Source organism: Carlito syrichta, unplaced genomic scaffold, assembly GCF_000164805.1.
Source record: "Carlito syrichta isolate Samal-C Ts95f unplaced genomic scaffold, Tarsius_syrichta-2.0.1 Scaffold274380, whole genome shotgun sequence".
Classification (NCBI taxonomy): Eukaryota; Metazoa; Chordata; class Mammalia; order Primates; family Tarsiidae; genus Carlito; species Carlito syrichta.
In genome coordinates this window covers 51,471-68,589 of record NW_007218476.1, presented here as the reverse complement: position 1 = coordinate 68,589, position 17,119 = coordinate 51,471, and the positions used below count along the sequence as shown (strand labels likewise).

Here is a 17,119-nt window from a genome sequence, read left to right as displayed (position 1 = left end):
ATGAGGTCTCGCTGCCCAGGCGGGTCTCGAACCCGCGGGCTCAGGCAATCCACTCACCTCAGCCTCCCAAAGGCGCAGGATCACAGGCTGAGCCACCGAGCCCGGCTTATAATAACTTTTTAAAGCAGCCATTAAACCTAGTGCAACTGATGTTTTGTTTGTTGTTTCTTGCAACTGTTTAAAACATATATAGTACTCAAGGGCTAGACTTTCTGGGCTTCCTGGTTCTATGACTCAGCAGCTGTGACTTTGGGGTTAAAAGTATGAATTCTGGAGCCAGGTCCCTGGGACCACAAGGGAGATCTGCCCTTGGTTCTGCCTGAGCCAGGGCACGTGACTTGGCTCTGATGTGCCTCTGTCTCCATATTTATAGAGAGTTACTAATTTACTAATGAACTTGCTTTATAGGATTAATGCAAAGATCAAATGGGTTAGGGGAAAATGCAAAATGCTTTCTAGAGTCTCCAGCATGATAACCTGTAGCAAATATCAACTATTGAGAATATATGTTTTTTTTTAAATGTATTAGTTTTTTCAGTAGCAACATTTAAATGGCATTCTCACTTTTGGAAAAAAGAGAATTATTGGAATTTGGAATTGTATTTGAATCACAGACTCAAAAAATGCATTACTTCACACCTGAGGGCCATCCTGCAGCCACCAAAAGGGCCATGAGCTGTGGTACTGGGGCTGTCACCTCATTCATGGTGCTGGGCACTGGTTGGAAATTGTGGATGCTGAGATCCTGAAGATACAAGTCCTTCTTTCCAGTTTTCTCAGTCTAGGAGGTAACTTTCATGTTAAGATGACAAAACAGAGGTATAAATCAGAAGGGAAGTCTATGTATTAGAAGAAAACCGGTCATTGGTAGAAATATAAGGCATGAAACCATAATTCCAGGGAATCACAGAAGGAGTGAGGAAACACAGAAAGTTCACATATTTGCAAAAACAAAAGTGAGTAAGATCAAAAACCTAAGGTAGGACTCAAGGCATCAGCTGAGGCCATGCTGCTATGTGGCCCCACAGCTCGGGCTCTGTCCCCTGCACATAATGCCATATTAAATACACACACACACACACACACACAAAGGAAGTAAACCATAGTCACTTACAAGACAAGTCCACTTGTCAATGACACCTGGAGCCCCCAGACTCACAACAGAATCTTGAACGCTTTGACGTTTTGCTGGTCCATGGCACCTGGTCATCCCAGGACAACCCAGTGCTGGGTTCTGTGTTAGCTCATCTGCCTCCTGTTCACCAGCAATCAGCCTGGGGATCCCAGGGGCTGACAACCTTACTGTGCCCATGAGGTCCCCACACCTGACATGGAGCTGCCTGTCCCAATGGTGCCTAGGTGCATGGGGGCAGGCAGGAGTTGGCAAGGATGCATTTTGCTTCTTACCCACCAGATTAGAATGAACTTAAGCAAATTTGTTCCCTTGACTTTCTCTCTTTCTTTCTCTCTTTCTTTCCTGTTTGTTTTGGATGGGGGAGGTAGGCTCTGGAGTATGTTACACACTTTCTTTTAAAACAAAAATCTTTAGTAGAAAGAATGACTTTAAATCTATAATTAATGAACTTCACTTAATAAGAATTTATAGAGTCCAGGTTTTTTTCTGCTGTCTCATTTTTAAACAGAGAGGTAAATCACAGAGAAAAATCACACCAAGAGTTTACACTGAAAAGAAAGGACACACATTAACACTCAACTATGGAGTTGGAATTATCTACCTAATATTTACATGCATGTCTATGTACTAGCTTGTGCACTGATATTCAATGTTCCTATTATGATTCAAAAGGGGAAAGAAGAACAGTTAATAATTTCTGTTCATATTTCCCCAGTTTTTAATAAAAGAAAATGAATTTTTTACCCATTGAAGAATACTTGTCAATAAAACTTAAAAGGAAAAGAGACCGGTTAGCCAGAAATTTAAGCTAAGTCAGACCTTCTATTTGCCAAACATGTTCAAGGTTTTTCCATACTTTTAACATTTTACAAAATAGCAAGAAAGAAGGACAGAGAACATCGATTTTTTAAGGGAGCCTGGAAAGAAATGGCCATTATAACAATAAAATGGGCTTGATTCCTGTCTTCTCTTTCTGTGTGTCTATATTGCATAATCTGGGCAATGTCACTTAAGTTAAAACTAAAAGTGGGCCTTTTCTTTTTTTCTTTTCTTTCTTTCTTTTTTTTTTGGAATACATAAAGTTGCCAAAAACTGACATAATTTTTATGAGACTCTCAGAGTTTTTGGCTTAACTTCAGAGCCGGGTTTGCTATTATGCTGTATGAGTTACGAGGCTTGCAGCACTGTTTTCTTTAATGTGGAATGATCCTAATTTCACTACCTGGCCATAAAAGCTCAGGTTTCAAAGGCAATTTTGTAAATAGCCTTTCCTATTACTTTTGATGAAATTCACATTTGCAAATGTGAACCTCAGAATATTTACATAAAGCAGAGTTATCCATCAAGAGACAAACATTCAGCTGGAAATTTTATAACAGCCTCTTTGCGTGGGTTGGAACAGTCATTCTCATCTCTACCCAGCGAGTGGATGTTCACGGAAAGCTTTTCTCCGTTCTTTTTTCTTGCAGCCAGAGCTACCTGCAAGCTGCCAGTGACGTGCCTGTCGGTCACAGCCTGGACCCTGCTGCCAACTACAACTCCCCAAAATTCCGCTCCCGGAACCAGAGCTACATGAGGGCTGTCAGCACCCTGAGCCAGGCCAGCTGCATAAGCCAGGTTAGGAATTCTTTCTGTCCTTTCTCCCTGGGGTACCATCATCAAAGCCCGACTGTGGCAGAAGCCCTGGCTGCAAGGGAGGCAATGATACAGGCATCCCTAGTCAGCATCACTTATGCAGAGATGACAGCACATGTCATTTCTGCCTGTGATAGGTTGACTGATTAAAAGCTTATGAACTTTATAAGATTGCATTTTTTGACATTTATGACTATCATCTTTTCATTGACTTCTTCTGAGTAAGCAATGACTGATATATGGATCATCTCAGCCTGTCTCATTCACTTAGCACAGACTGTCTTATTTTACCCCAGTATGTTTTTCCAGTAAAACTAGACTGGGGAAAGGCTCTGACCATGTGGCTTTCAGTTGTGTCCTCCAGACTGTACCTCAGAAGGTCCCGTAAGAAGAGTTGAAGTATGCTGTGATGCCTGGTATCACTCAGAGTCATGTTTGTCAGGCTCACTTCCAGGGCAGTACTTATATCTTATATACACAGACCAGACCCTGTGGCTCCAAGCAGGATGTATGGACACTAGGAAACAGTGATGTTTTAACCACACCCTCAAGACATCCCAACTATTAGAGGGAGGGCCCATGCTTCCCTCTGGGGTGAACCATCAGTGACAAAATGAGCAGGTGCTGCTAATCTTAGTCACCCTATATTGTAAGACAAATACAAATAGGATGTTTAAAATTTTAATTAAATAATTTTCTTACTAATTATAACTGCTTTTGAAAACAGTACTGAATTAACCTTGAATTTTATGCATAATGTTTTATAGACTTATTGTAAAGTTGTTCTTAAGAGGATGGACTCAGTGCCCTCCCATGATTTAGTTAGCAAAGTGATAAAATCAGTGTCTGATGAATTTTGGGTATTATTAGGAAAAGAGCCCAGCACATAGCAAGTGTTCAATAAATGATAGCCCATATTATTGCAGTGGTAATAATAAGTAATATAATTATGTTATTAAAACTCCTCCTGGCTGAGGACCGTGTTGAGCTTTGGTAACTTGCCAGGGGTTACATAAGCAGAAGCCTTTCTTTTGCCACAGACTTTAAATGCTTTATGAGATAGTCTCTTCTTTCAAAGTTTTCTATCATCAAAAAGTTGTACTCTGGACTTTTTCTACTGAATTATTTGGATTTTTCCTGTTTCACAACTCAAGAAGGATATTACTTATTTAATCACTGAGATGCTATTTTTCATCTAGAAATGCAGTTAAGTTTTTGTCTGCAGCAAGAAGTCCATCGACTCTTTTTTCCTATTGACAAGGAAAGATCCTTTCCTAACACTGCACACTAGGACTGTCAGATTTAGCACTCAAGTCCTACATCCCAGGAAACCCCCCAGTCCAAGCCATATGGGGCAGTTGGTCACCTAGCCATTGCACCCAACCAACACACAAACAATAACATCAACAGCAGGTCCAAGGCAACTAGACTATTGTAATCATGTAATTGAGGGTCCATTCCATTTGAGCATAAAATTCAAGATGGTTTTGGAAGACGCTAATTACCAAAACAGAGTTACTGAAAGTCAATGATACATTTTAGCAACTTTCCATACAAGGATAAGGGTGGTTAAAGTAGAATTCTTGCTTTTAAAAATACACGTTCCCTTTCAGTTAAAATGACCTAGTGACCAAAATATAACTCTTAAAATCAGATGTTACCTGTTAAAGGCCTTAAGCAGAGATGTGAAGTCTTCTCCCCCAGGCATGAACATTCCTCTCTGATGGTTTCTTCTGCTCTCCACAAATGAGTTTCAGTCAAATGGGTATCATACCTCTCCAAATGCTCTGGTGAAACCTTCAGAAGCTCTCTGGTTTTTATCATCATCATTCTGAGTAAATGCATCATTCTGAGTAAATTCTGAGTAAATTCAAGCATTTACTAGGATTTCCTTCATCATGCTCTTGGTTTATCTAAGAAGGTACCTCCAAAAGTAAGTCAGTAAAAAGAGCATTTTCCCCATCTTTTTCAATCTGAAATGATTCATGTCTGTAAATAATTATGAAACAGACAAGTTGGGTGCTTGATGCGGGGGGGGGGGATTATTTCTTTTAATGACTTTGAAATTTAGAATTCTAAGTTATTCCTATTGCAAGATGATGACATGACTTTAAACTCTATTTTGAAGTCTGAAAAATGTATGTTGTTACTTAAAACAATCCTGGAATCCTGGTGGTGGACAGGGCTATATTACACCCAGGAAGAAGCTTCTGGTAACTGAATGTTTAACCCTGGTCCACGTAACCCAGCAATTCAGGGAATAAGAGGGCAACTTCCCCTGACAAAGGATGAGACATCTGAAGTCAGTGACACCCCTGGATTCTTGGGATGCTTGAACTTCGTGACAAAAGCTGTTAAAAGTCTATTCTTCGTCTTGAACACTTCTTTTTTTCTCAAGTACAAAAATGAAATGAAAACTTCACCTGCAGTCTTGTGAGATTTGCCTATCTCTAAGCCCTTTCTTGATCTGGACTTTGGGAGTTGAGCTCTGTGTGTGTTTCTTGCAGTGCCTGAGTTGAGAGGATAAGCCGAGGTGCTCTAAGTGTCCTTTGCTGTTCTCGTGCAACTGCACCAAGGGGGGCATGCAGGATCACAGAAGGAACCTCAAAAGGAGTGGGAGAGTGGGATGAAATCCAAGTTCTATGACTAGGCTCTAGAATAGGACATGTTCACTTACCCATAACATTTCTCACCTGCGGGAGTCTGGACAGGAGTGCTGGAAGCACACTTTAAAGCCATTGCTCTTGCAGGACTGTAGCCAGATGGGTCCAGTCACAAGGCCTCCACCACCCCCTGACTGTAGCCATGGTATTCAATGCCCTTGGCTGCTAGCCTTTATGGACCTTTCCCAGAGTGCTCTGTGACTCCCCAATCTCTCAGTGCCCAACAGGACCCCAGACCTAGTTCCTGTTCTCAGAATGATGCTCTCTAAAGTTTCAGAGAACACAGCTGGATTTTTCTTGTGGGTTACATGGCCCCCTCTTATTCAGGGTTCAGTGCTCTATGTTTAAAAACAATTATATTTTGCTAAATCATATATTAAATAGAACAATTTTCACATGTTTCATGTCCCTTCACTGCACTTAGACATAGATTTTAAGATTCTCCCATCTCTTCCCCCATTTGATAAATAATAATGGAATTGTGGTTATAGCTACTAAGACCAGCCATGTCCCAGTTATGGCACTGGCTGATCTTGTCAGTCCCTGTCACAAGTGAGCTCTGGCAGGTCTCCATTTGCAGATTCATGCTCAGCCCCATCTGCTGGAGCTCCTTCCAGGGCCACGTTGGACCATGGGGATGCATGGGGATACATGGGATAGATAACTCAGCAGGCTGAGTCTTAAAGTCGAGTGGGGTCCATGGCCGTGCCTGGCACATCCTAAAAACCCAAGGCAACCCCACTCCCACCCTGCAATCCTCCTATGCCTGGTGGCTTCCTTTCTGATTTACTGATTTCCCTTCCCACACGAAAGGCCGAGTCTCACCAGAGGACACACAGCACACACAATGTCAGCTCCCAAACTCGCAGGTACTCTGGGGACACGCAATTCTTGCCATGTTGGGCCCTTTCCAGGCCCACAAGAATAGATTGGGACCTGGTTCCAAATGCTTTTGGCCTTCTGTTTTCTCAGCTAGAATATCTCTCTAATCCCCTGTGCAGATCCTGCCATCACCCAATACACTGCTGTAGCTGAGTCTTGATGTTTCTGTGACCTGACACACCCCTAGTGTCAACTTAAGGATGTGTTGGTTCTTGTCCTTTAATCTTACTGACATAGGCCAGGGGACTCCAAAGTTGGGGCCCAGCCTGAGAGGCCAAGTGGGTTCTTGCCTTCACACAGGAAAGAATTCAAGAGTGAGCTGACAAAGTACAATGAAAGTTTATTAGAAGGAAAGTGGAACAGAAAGAAGGCTACTCCATAGGCAGAGTAGCCCCCACACATTGCTGGGGTTTCAGTTGGAAAATAAAAGTGAGTTTGTTGAAATGGCAGGGAGCTGCTACTCCATAGACAGAGCAGCTGGGGCTGGCCTATAGAAAGAACAGCAGCCATACATCACTGAATTCTTTTTGTAGTTATCTCTTGATTATATGCTATGCAAGGGGTGGAATACTTATGTGTTTCCTGGGAAAGAGGTGGAAGTTTCTAAGAACTAGGGTTCCACCCAGCTTGTTGCTATAAATGGGAAGGTCAGAACTGTCATGGCACTAGAGGTTATGTCATCTAGCATGCTAATGTATTATAATGAGTACATAATAAAAGGCAAGGTCAGGTAATAGGCACATGAGTTGCCATCTTGGTTCTAGCTAACTCTACCCAGTTCTTAGCTGCATCTTGTTGTTGTTGTTTTTTTTCTGTGAGAGTTCATAAAGCCAGGTTATTCACCTATCTAGAGAAACTGTTTTAACCACCAGTGTTGAAAATTTAGCTTGGTTGGTCTGCCGATCTCCTATCTCTGTTCCACCACCTACCGCCTCTTCATTTTTCTGATATGCGCTGCTTTGGTTCCTCACAGTGCCTGACTTCTCTGGAAGCAGCTCATTTCTGAGTCATGGCTCACAGAAGAAGTGGGGTCCTTTTACCCATGTTGGTTATTCCATGGCCTTCCCACTGACCCAGCGTCCTGGTAGTATGTCTCTAGTGAATGCAGACAGAACTTGAGTTCCAGTATGAAATGTCTCAACCTTCCCTCAAGCTAGTGGACAGGTCATTGTAATTCCTTCTTTTCAATTGACTTGCAGGAGGGACATTGTCATCATTTCTAAAACTTCATGGATGAGTTGTATAGCTGGAGCACATCCAGAGGGTCCTGCCAGAAATCTCGGTCTTTCCTTTGTAAAACGAACACAGGTTTAACCTATCTCATCTCGCAGGAGAGAGGGCAGCTGGCCCAAGCGGTTTGCAGAAGAGCCTCAACAGGGTACATGGGCTGGGGGCTGGCGGACACCAGGGCCTCACTCCAATTTTGACCTTTCAAGTTGTCTAACATGGATCTTTGACATAAATGACATAAAACAACCTCACACTTTTTGATAAAATTGCACATAAGTGAAAACTTCAATCAAAAGAAATTTGTAGCCCAGAAAACGTCCTATTTTCAAACCACCATGAATGCTTCTAAGCATTTTACTGACTGGGTCACCGAGGCTGTCATTGTGACCGTGTCCTGGTCTGTGCCCCTGTGTTTGCCTATCTCTGCACAGAGTCAGGAACCCTCAGACCATCCCAGTGAAGGCCGGCTGCCACCTCAGCACTGACTTTCCTGCCAGCTGGTAGGGAGGTCTGCCTTGCCACACCAGCTTCTGGCTGGGCTGCCCTGGGTCCCCCCGCCCCGTCTTCAGGACCAGGGTTGAGTTGGGATCCTCCAGTATTTAGAGTGAAAGAGGCCATTCTTCCAGCATGTACACCCTCAGGGTGAAGCCAGAGATGTCAATCTGCAGTTCTGAAATGAGAAGTAGGCAAAGAGTGTCGAGTTTTGTTTTCCCAAGTAGAGAGAGAATTTGACTCTGACCTTGCCTTTTCTCTGCAAAAAATGAGAAGAAAAAGACTCATCTGGCATTGACAGTGGTATCTTTCTAAAATGCATCTGCCGGCATAATCCAGGAGTTCAGGGAACTGTCGGTGCTTTGTACTCTCCCCATTCCCCCCATTCCCTGCTGAGGTGGCCCAGGAAATGCAAGAAGAGAGCATCTTTATTTAGCCCGGAAAGAAAGCAGGGAAGAGAGAGGAAGAAAGGAGGGAGGGAGCAGGATAGCATCTGCTTCTGGAGTAAAACTGGGCAAAGGCAGAGAAGTGAGCATCTGCCGACAAAGCTTGCAGATGGGTCCTTGGAAGCAAATATGCACAGTGTGTGGGGGAAACCAATGAGCGTCTCCCCCAGCCGGCATGGAGCGAGGCAGAGGAAGGAGAGGGTCACTGCAGGCGCGGCATGGTTGGGCTCAGAAACAAGGAAGGGGGAAAGGCATCCAGAAAATTGTCCTTCCTGTGTGACTTCAGTGTGTGGCTCCAGGTGGGCAAAGGGTGAGGGGCCGACTGGAGAGGGGGCAGCAGGTCCCATAGCCTGCATGAGGAATAAGCACTCAGCTCCGATGCAAGAGCAGCTGGAAGGTTGCAGAAGCACTGGAAGGACAGGGTTCCACGCACTGGACTAGGTGGAGAGACGCGGTTGCTGGCAGCTGCAAAGATGTAGCAGAGAAGGACCAAAAGCTCAGAAGGGCAGCCAGGGCCCCTAGCGGTGGGCGGGCTTGGAGCATGGAACCCAGGTGCTCGGTGACTGGCGGGACGTCCAGGTGGGGTTCCCCACAAGCCCACAGCAGGAGGGATGGGCCACGACAACCGTCAGGAGGTTGAGGAGACAGGTGCAGCACCCCAGAAGAGCTGCTCCCCTCCCCTCTCCTGATCCCCGATGCTGCTCAGAGCTGAGTCCTCACTCTAGGTGTCATTAGTGAGCATTCCATGTTAACATATGTAAGACACTCAAAGGGAGACCCATAGTAAATGAGTGAGGCAAGAGGATCACTTGTCAAAGCCTTGTCACCGGAGCAGAGGGCATCACCACCTCCAAGCAGCTGGCATCTGTCCATGCTGGGCCCCAGCCTCTTACCCCAGCGTCCATGGGCTTCCACGCCTCTTATCAATTCAGAGTCAGCTTTTCTTTCTTGAAATTCTCATTTCTTCGCCTACCCAGTCTCGTCAACATTCCACTGTATAGGATTTCCATGTAAAATCTCTAGATTTTGGCCAGATGCAGTGGCTCCCACCTGTAATCCCAGCACTTTGGGAGACTGAGGCAGAAGAATTGCTTGAGTCCAGGAGTTTGAAACCAGCCTTGGCAAGACAGTGAGACTCCATCTCTAAAAAAAAAAGTAAAAATTAGCAGGGCGTGGTGGCACACATCTGTTGTCCCAGTTATCTGGGAGTTTGAGATGGGGGGAACCACCTGAGCCCAGGAGGTCAAGGCTACAATAAGCTTTGATCATGCTACTACACTCCAGCCTGGATGACAGAGTGAGACTCCAACTCAAAAAATAAAATTTAAATTTAAAAATTTCTAAAAATAAAATCTCTGAATTTGGCTCATGGTAAATACCACCACTAGGAATCCCAGGAAGAGCATGTCATTCCCAGATTATCCACCCTACACCAGGCCCTGAGACTCTCATTCTGAGATCCTCCCACTATCCAAAGCCAGGATCCGTTTCTTCAAATAAAACTGAAGCATTTAGGTTTCCAGGATAACTCCACACCTAGAAATCAAATCACAGGCAGGACAGTATGGGGGGGGCAAAAAGAACCAGAATTTAATTATAAAAAGTGTGTATTCTTACATGTTGAAACATCAGTCACCTTCAAAGTACTTCATTTGATGCAATACACCTAGAGAGATGCTTTTTCCTCTGCTCAAAACAGTTTTTGAACTCGTCAATTTTGATGCCTTTGAGTGCTTCTGCCATTTTTGTTTCACCTTTTCCACTTTAGCAAAATGTTTCCCTTGGAGGACTTTTTCCATCTGGGGAATTGAAAAAAAAAAGTAACTCAAGGAGAGATCAGTGAATGGGGAGGGTGAGGTAAGGGGGTCATGCCATTTCGGGTCAAAAACTGCTGAACACTCAGCACCACGTGGGCAGGTGTGTTGTCATGGTGGAAGAATCAGTCACTGTTTGCCACAACTCAGGACGTTTCTTCTGCAAATCGTGAGTCAGCCTTCTCAAAACTTCGAGGTAAACACTTTGGTTGACTGATCCAGAGGAACAAATTCCAAGTGTACTACAAGGGGCCTGCCCTCCAAAAGATAATGTTGGTTTTTTGGGAATCCTCCTCACAATTGCTCTATCTGCTAAACTCTTCGATGAAGTAGCATCCTAGGCTAAAGAAGAACCAAAAATCCTGGAATTTAGGTAGAGTAACGTGTTTCATGAGGACAAAAACACCAATACAACCATTTCTTTCTCATCTGGACTGGGATCTATGCTCAGCAGTGGAGAGAAGGATGTGAGTGTATGCCAGATTTGTGATTAGTTGCCATGGCAATGAGTAGAAGCAGACTCTCGCATCCTGAAAAAGAACTAAAAGTAGCTTATGCGCTTAGATGTGTTTTCACCTACCCAGCCTGGATGCCCAGATCATCTGTGCTACAAATAGCTTGGACAGGTGGAGGAGAGAGGAGGGAAGGAAGGAAGGCAGGAAGGAAGGCAGGAAGGAAGGAAGGAAGGAAGGAAGGAAGGAAGGAAGGAAGGAAGCAAGGAAGGAAGGAAGGAAGGAGAAATTTTTTTGATACTTTACTTTGTACCAGATGCTTTGCTAGACTTTAAAGGCGATGTCTCTCTTGAACTAGCAGTAGCTGTCAGCCCTATCCTGAAGGTCAGCCTTGTTTGTCCATAGAATTTCATCAACATCTTAGAATCAGCTGTTTACCTAAGTATCATGCAAGTAATAACTCCATAAGCGAGTTCCCATGCCAATTTCACATTGACTGTGCTGAAAATATAAGACTGTAAACCCATGTTGTGGGATGAATTTGTTCTCCCTGTTCTTTTGTGACACCAACAATGGTCCTGCTGGACCCAGCCTTCAGATGTGCTGTTGATGTTCTAGGTGAGTGAAGCGGAGATTAACGGTCAGTTCGAGTCGGTTTGCGAGTCCGTCTTCAGCGAGGTGGAGTCTCAGGCCATGGACGCCCTGGACCTCCCCGGATGTTTCCGAACCAGGAGTCACAGTTACCTTCGAGCCATCCAAGCTGGCTACTCCCAAGATGATGAATGTATTCCTGTGATGACACCCTCCGACATCCCCGCAACCATCAGGTCAGCAGCAGGTAAGAGAATGTCCTCTTCGACCTTCCTGGTAAAAGACCCATAGGCAGACTTAAGTCCTGACCCTAGAAGAAGTGGGCTTACCTGTGCCACAGGTGTAATTTCCTCTCCAGACATTTGTAATTTTTACTGATTGCATTAGTTATATCGTCGCATTAGCAATGATGCTGTGTCTTTTAGCTAACATTTCTTTTTCTTAGAATGAAATCTATTAATTATCAAAGTTTCTTAAAATAATCAAGTATTATTTCTATAAAGTTTTGTATAGGGGAAAAAATAAGTACCAACATTTAGAAGGTGATTGCATTGTAAATATCAGAGTTTGATAGATTGTGGGGAGATTTCGGGTGACATACAGTGACTCTTGGGTCCCGTCGCAGTGGTGTCCAGCCTGAACCTTGGCACATAACTAAACCTTGCTCCATAACTAAAACCATAAACATGATTCATTGTGGCAACGCAAATCCGTCATTAATGTAGACTCACTAATCGTCCCAGGGCTCTGAGGATTCAATGTCACTATTTCCTTTAGTTTTTATGAAAAGCCATGCCCACCCCTTTGAAAATTTACCGCCTAACCTAAACATCACTGCCTGATATTTTACCGCATTGTTATTATTTATACAACACAATGAATATACATGACCTAGAGAAGCCCATAAAACACAGCCAGCTGTAAAACCTTGAGGCGCTGCAGGTGGAGGCTGAGAAGGGAAGCTGTAAAATAACACGATGTTGAAGCATGGGGTGTCCTGAATATCATAGGATCAAGATGCTGCAGATACGTCAAAGAAATTTAAAGGATAGACCAGACATGGTGACTCGTGCCTGTAGCCCCAGCACTTTGGGAGGCCGAGGCAGGAGGATTGCTTGAGGCCAAGAGTTTGAGATCAACCTGGGCAACATAGTGAGACCTTGTCTCTACAAAAATTTTTAAAATTTAGCCAGGTGTGGTGGTACACCCGAAGTTCCTACTGTTCAGGAGACTGAGGCGGGATGATCGCTTGAGACCAGGAGTTCAAGGCTACAGTGAGCTATAATTTAGCACTCCAACCCAGGTGTCAGAGCAAGACCCCTGTCTCAAAAAGAGAAAAAGAAACACAGGGAAGCAATGAGCTTTATAATCATCGCATTAAAACAAAACCATAACACTTTGAGAGCTCATGGCTCATACACTCTCCAGTGTTTATTTAGTGTCTGTTATGAACAAAGGGACACTGAGGCACTCTCAAGATCTTCAGAAAGTACTTTGAAACAATTACCTAGTAAGAATTTGTCTTTAGAGCTGTCATCATGGAGAAAATAAAAATAAAATTTCACAGAGATAATATAAGAACCAGTGCCAAACTCCTACTAAAATTTTAATTTATGTACATACAATTTTTACCATGCACATTTTGTATTCCAAAAATGTACACATCAAATAAATTACTTAAAAAATGCTTCTATCCAAAGTTTCTACTGGACCTCTGCCTAGTTTTAAGTCAAAATTTCCTCTAGACTACACAGGGGAGTATCAGAGTTATGGAATGGTCTGTGAGTTAAATTAGAAAAGAAATGAAAACATTAGGAGACAGATTTAGCACTGGTGAATTATAAGGTATTCCTGCTGAAGAACTATAAATACAGATTAATAATTAACCTCTCCCTAATCCTGTTTTAGTCTAACTATACCAGATATAATTTAGATGGCATGCAATATTGTCTTTTATTATAATCATATTATGAAAATACCTAAGAAATGAAAAATCCCTATCTGAAAAAACAAACTATGGAGGAAAGCTACCCAAATATACAGGCTATACATGCCTAAATAACTATGACACTGAACTTCACATTTGAGCTGGAACCTCCTATTAGTGAGACCAATGGATTTCAATAATTTTCTTCTTAAATACTTCTTACTTTTGTATCTAAATACTTGGAAATTCATATGCTAACATTAACATTTAATAGCTATCCTTGGCCTTGCTCAGTGGCTCAGCCTGTAATCCCAGCACTTTGGGAGGCCAAAGTGGCGAGTGGATTGTCTGAGCCCATGGGCTCGAGTCCAGCTTGGGCAACTTGGCGAGACCTCATCTCTATAATAAATAAAAAATTAGCTGGGCGTGGTAGCACACGCCTGTAGTTCCAGCTACTTGGGAGACTGAGGCAGAAGGATCACCAGAGCCCAGCAGGTCGATGCTGGGGTGGCCATAAATGTGCTACTGCACTCCAGCCTGGGTGACAGAGTTAGACTCCAACTTAAAAAAAAAATAACTATCCTTTGTTGAGATATATATATGTGTGTGTCTGTGTATGAAGAAAGAGATTCATTTGAAAAACTGATTTTCTTTTATAGTTCTAAAACTAATTCTTGAAAATAGCTATCCTTTGTTGAAATATGTATATGTGTGTGTCTGTGTATGAAGAAAGATTCATTTGAAAAACTGATTTTCTTTTATAGTTCTAAAACTAATTCTTGAAAATAGCTATCCTTTGTTGAAATATGTATATGTGTGTGTTTGTGTATGAAGAAAGAGATTCGTTTGAAAAACTGATTTTCTTTTATAGTTCTAAAACTAATTCTTGAAAATAAATCCAAAAAGTTATTTTCTTTTTTATTATTATAAAGATGTGGGGTACAATTCAGGATTAGGTATACAAACGTTGATTATGCAAGTACCCTTGTTAATGAAGTATACTCCTCCCTCCCCTAGCAGTTTCCCTCCACTGCCAATCCCACATTCCGCCCCCCAACAGTTTTCCACTACTGCCAATCCCTTTCTTATAGTATTATAATTGTTCAAGGCCCACTTATGAGTGAGAACACATCGTACTCTGTTCTTTGTTTCTGTGATAGATCACTGAGTATGATCGACTCTAAATCCACCCAAGTTGCTGCAAAGTCCATATGTTCGTCCTTCTTTATGACTGCAAAATGTGTATAGGTATGCAGTCATAAAGTGTATAGGTACCATTTTGTATATGTACCACATTTTTTTGGTCTGGTCCACCTTTGATGGGCAACATGGTGGGTTCCATATTTTTGCTATTAGGAATAAAGCTGCAACAAACATACATGTGCAGGTATCTTTTTCATAGAATGACTTGAGTTCTTCCAGGTATATTCCCAATAGGGGAATTGCTGGGTAATATGGAAGGTCAATTTCTAGTTCTTTCAGAAATCGCCACACTGTCTTCCAAAGAGGTTGCACTAGTTTGCATTCCCACCAGCAGTGTAGAAGCGTTCCTTTTTCTCTGACCAAAAAGTTATTTTCAAAAACTTTCAAAGGTGACTCTTTGAAGAATAAGATTCATTTAAACATGCTTCTTCTCCTTGTTTATTTATTTTATTTTTTTTTTTATTTTTTGTGTTGGAGTCTTACTCTGTCACCCAAGCTGGAGTGCAGCGGCACGCTCACGGCCACCGCAACCTCAACCTGCTGGGCTCCAGCGATCCTTCTGCCTCAGCCTTCCGAGTAGCTGGAACTACAGATACGCACTACCACACCCAGCTAATTTTTTTATTTATTGTATAGATGAGGTCTCACCAAGTTGCCCAGTATGATCTCCAACCCCTGAGTTCAGGCAGTCCTCTTGCCTCAGCCTCCCAAAGTGCTGGGATTACAGGCTTGAGTCATCACGCCTGGCCTCATTTAAACATGCTTCTTTATGCAGACTTGGAAAAATAAAAGTTGGTGTTCTTATGAGATCGTCCCACCTTGCATAAATGCAAATATATAATTTAAATATTCATATAATACTAAATTAAATATCAAATATATGCATGAATGATTTATTAAGAATTTAAAAGTATGTATTAGACGATCCCTTTTAAACATTAACAGCTGATGCTTCCAATGAGTGTTTGCTTGCTTGAGGACCTGAGTTCACCTGTTTTCCACTCAGCCTTCAAAGGCAACTGGTGATTCAGCTGAAACAGGTTCTTTTCATCTCATCACCAGGGAGTGCAAACAGGACTAGAATATGCTGTTAGGCAAAGTGACCCACGATAATAAATGTTCCTCCATCCCACTGTTTCTTTCATTATGAAAAACAGGACATGTTGATTAGTGTCCTCCCATTAAATGAAGTGGTTTTGAAAACATCTAACTTTCATTTCACACATGGTTTCTTTCTCATCTGTGAAATGATTTATCGGATAGATTTACTTGTCTAAATATGCATTTCACCCGATTTTTCTAGAGAGGGAATAATATTGATATTGAGAAGGAAAATGGTATAAAATTAGATTATAATGATTTTTCTCTGGGTCAAAAATTGTCTCAACATGTGATTCTAGAAGTCATTAAAACAAAGGGAAAATCTATACAAAGCATGACAGAGAAAGCAGTTTCGACTTATTTTTATCTTATTGTTTAGATTTCTGTCGTAACTTGTCTCTCCAGGGTACAAAATAATTCTGTTTCCAAGATAGATATTTGCTAATATATAAGAGAAGAATTATCTCTATATTTGGTACTCTGAATATTAGAGGGAGGATAACTATTTTACAATATGATTTTTGTTTCTGTTTTTAAATTCTATTTCTTTGTTGAAATGTCTCAATTTGAAAAAATATGGTTGTGTATTTACTCTACCCTTTTTTGGTCTTCTAGAAATAAAAGTCAATCTTTTACATAATTTTACCTTTTCATAATGAGTGGATTTTCAGGTGTGCGAGACCAAAGAAATGTCCGTTGTGGACCGAAGGTATTGTCTCAGTCTCCGAGTGACTTGGCTTGGTTTGATCAAGCTACTCCGTCATTAATATGCAAGTTTACATGAAGAGATCATGGACATATTTTGAAATTTGAACTTGAAAGAATAGATCATTTAAATACAAGAAACTGGAAATAGAAGTCAATCAGGCTGTTCATGTGATGTTTTGGCCAATAGGTTAAAGATGATTTGAAAGCATAAAACATATTGGAGCCTGTTAAGGTGTGCTGGGCCACACAGGCACCACTTGCTAAGTCAGCCGATGGCTGTGGAGCACGTAGCACCCTGGGGGGGAGGGGGGAGGGAGGAGGGGGTCCCCCAAAAGGCGGAAGACCTGCTTCCCACCACTGGCCAACACTGTGGGTGCTACATTTCTGAGACAGCTCTTACCAGGGGCCAGGCTTGTGGGCTGTGGATTTTCAACATCGGGCTCCTTGCTCAAGCCCTTCCCGAGATGGCTACGAGAGAGAACAACGGGAGAAGCCCTCAGGTCAGCCTTCCTTCATAGCTAGAATAAGACACGCTCTCTGGGAAAGCACTTTGGGGAAATGCTTAGCTCTTTCGTAGATAAACGAGCAGCCAGAGGTTCTGTAAGCCACAAGATCGGAGCTCTAGAAGATTCCCCCAAAATGCCTTCTCTCTATGCTGTCATTCGAACATCAGGGCTCTATAAATATGCCAAGTACTGACACCAAAACTGTGTGTCAAGAGTGTTGTGACCCAAACCCTCTGGTCAGCCTTCCACAGGCTAACGGCTGTGCCTGCTCAGCCCATCCTGTGCATCCCAGAAAGGTGATGAGAAGCCATAAGTATTTGAGTAAACAAGTGAA

The 17,119-nt window shown here is 42.5% G+C and overlaps 1 protein-coding gene across 2 annotated transcripts in view; it reads left to right on the top strand.

Annotated features, from left to right (window-relative positions):
• The window catches only part of DLGAP2 (DLG associated protein 2), a 114,743-nt gene that overhangs the window by 54,719 nt on the left and 42,905 nt on the right, over nt 1–17,119 (top strand). For both annotated transcript variants that reach the window (XM_008052430.2, XM_008052431.1), the window contains exons 3-4: nt 2,605–2,752; nt 11,368–11,587. In XM_008052430.2, the coding sequence (XP_008050621.1) occupies nt 2,605–2,752; nt 11,368–11,587 (368 nt within the window). The remainder of the gene's footprint in view (nt 1–2,604; nt 2,753–11,367; nt 11,588–17,119) is intronic.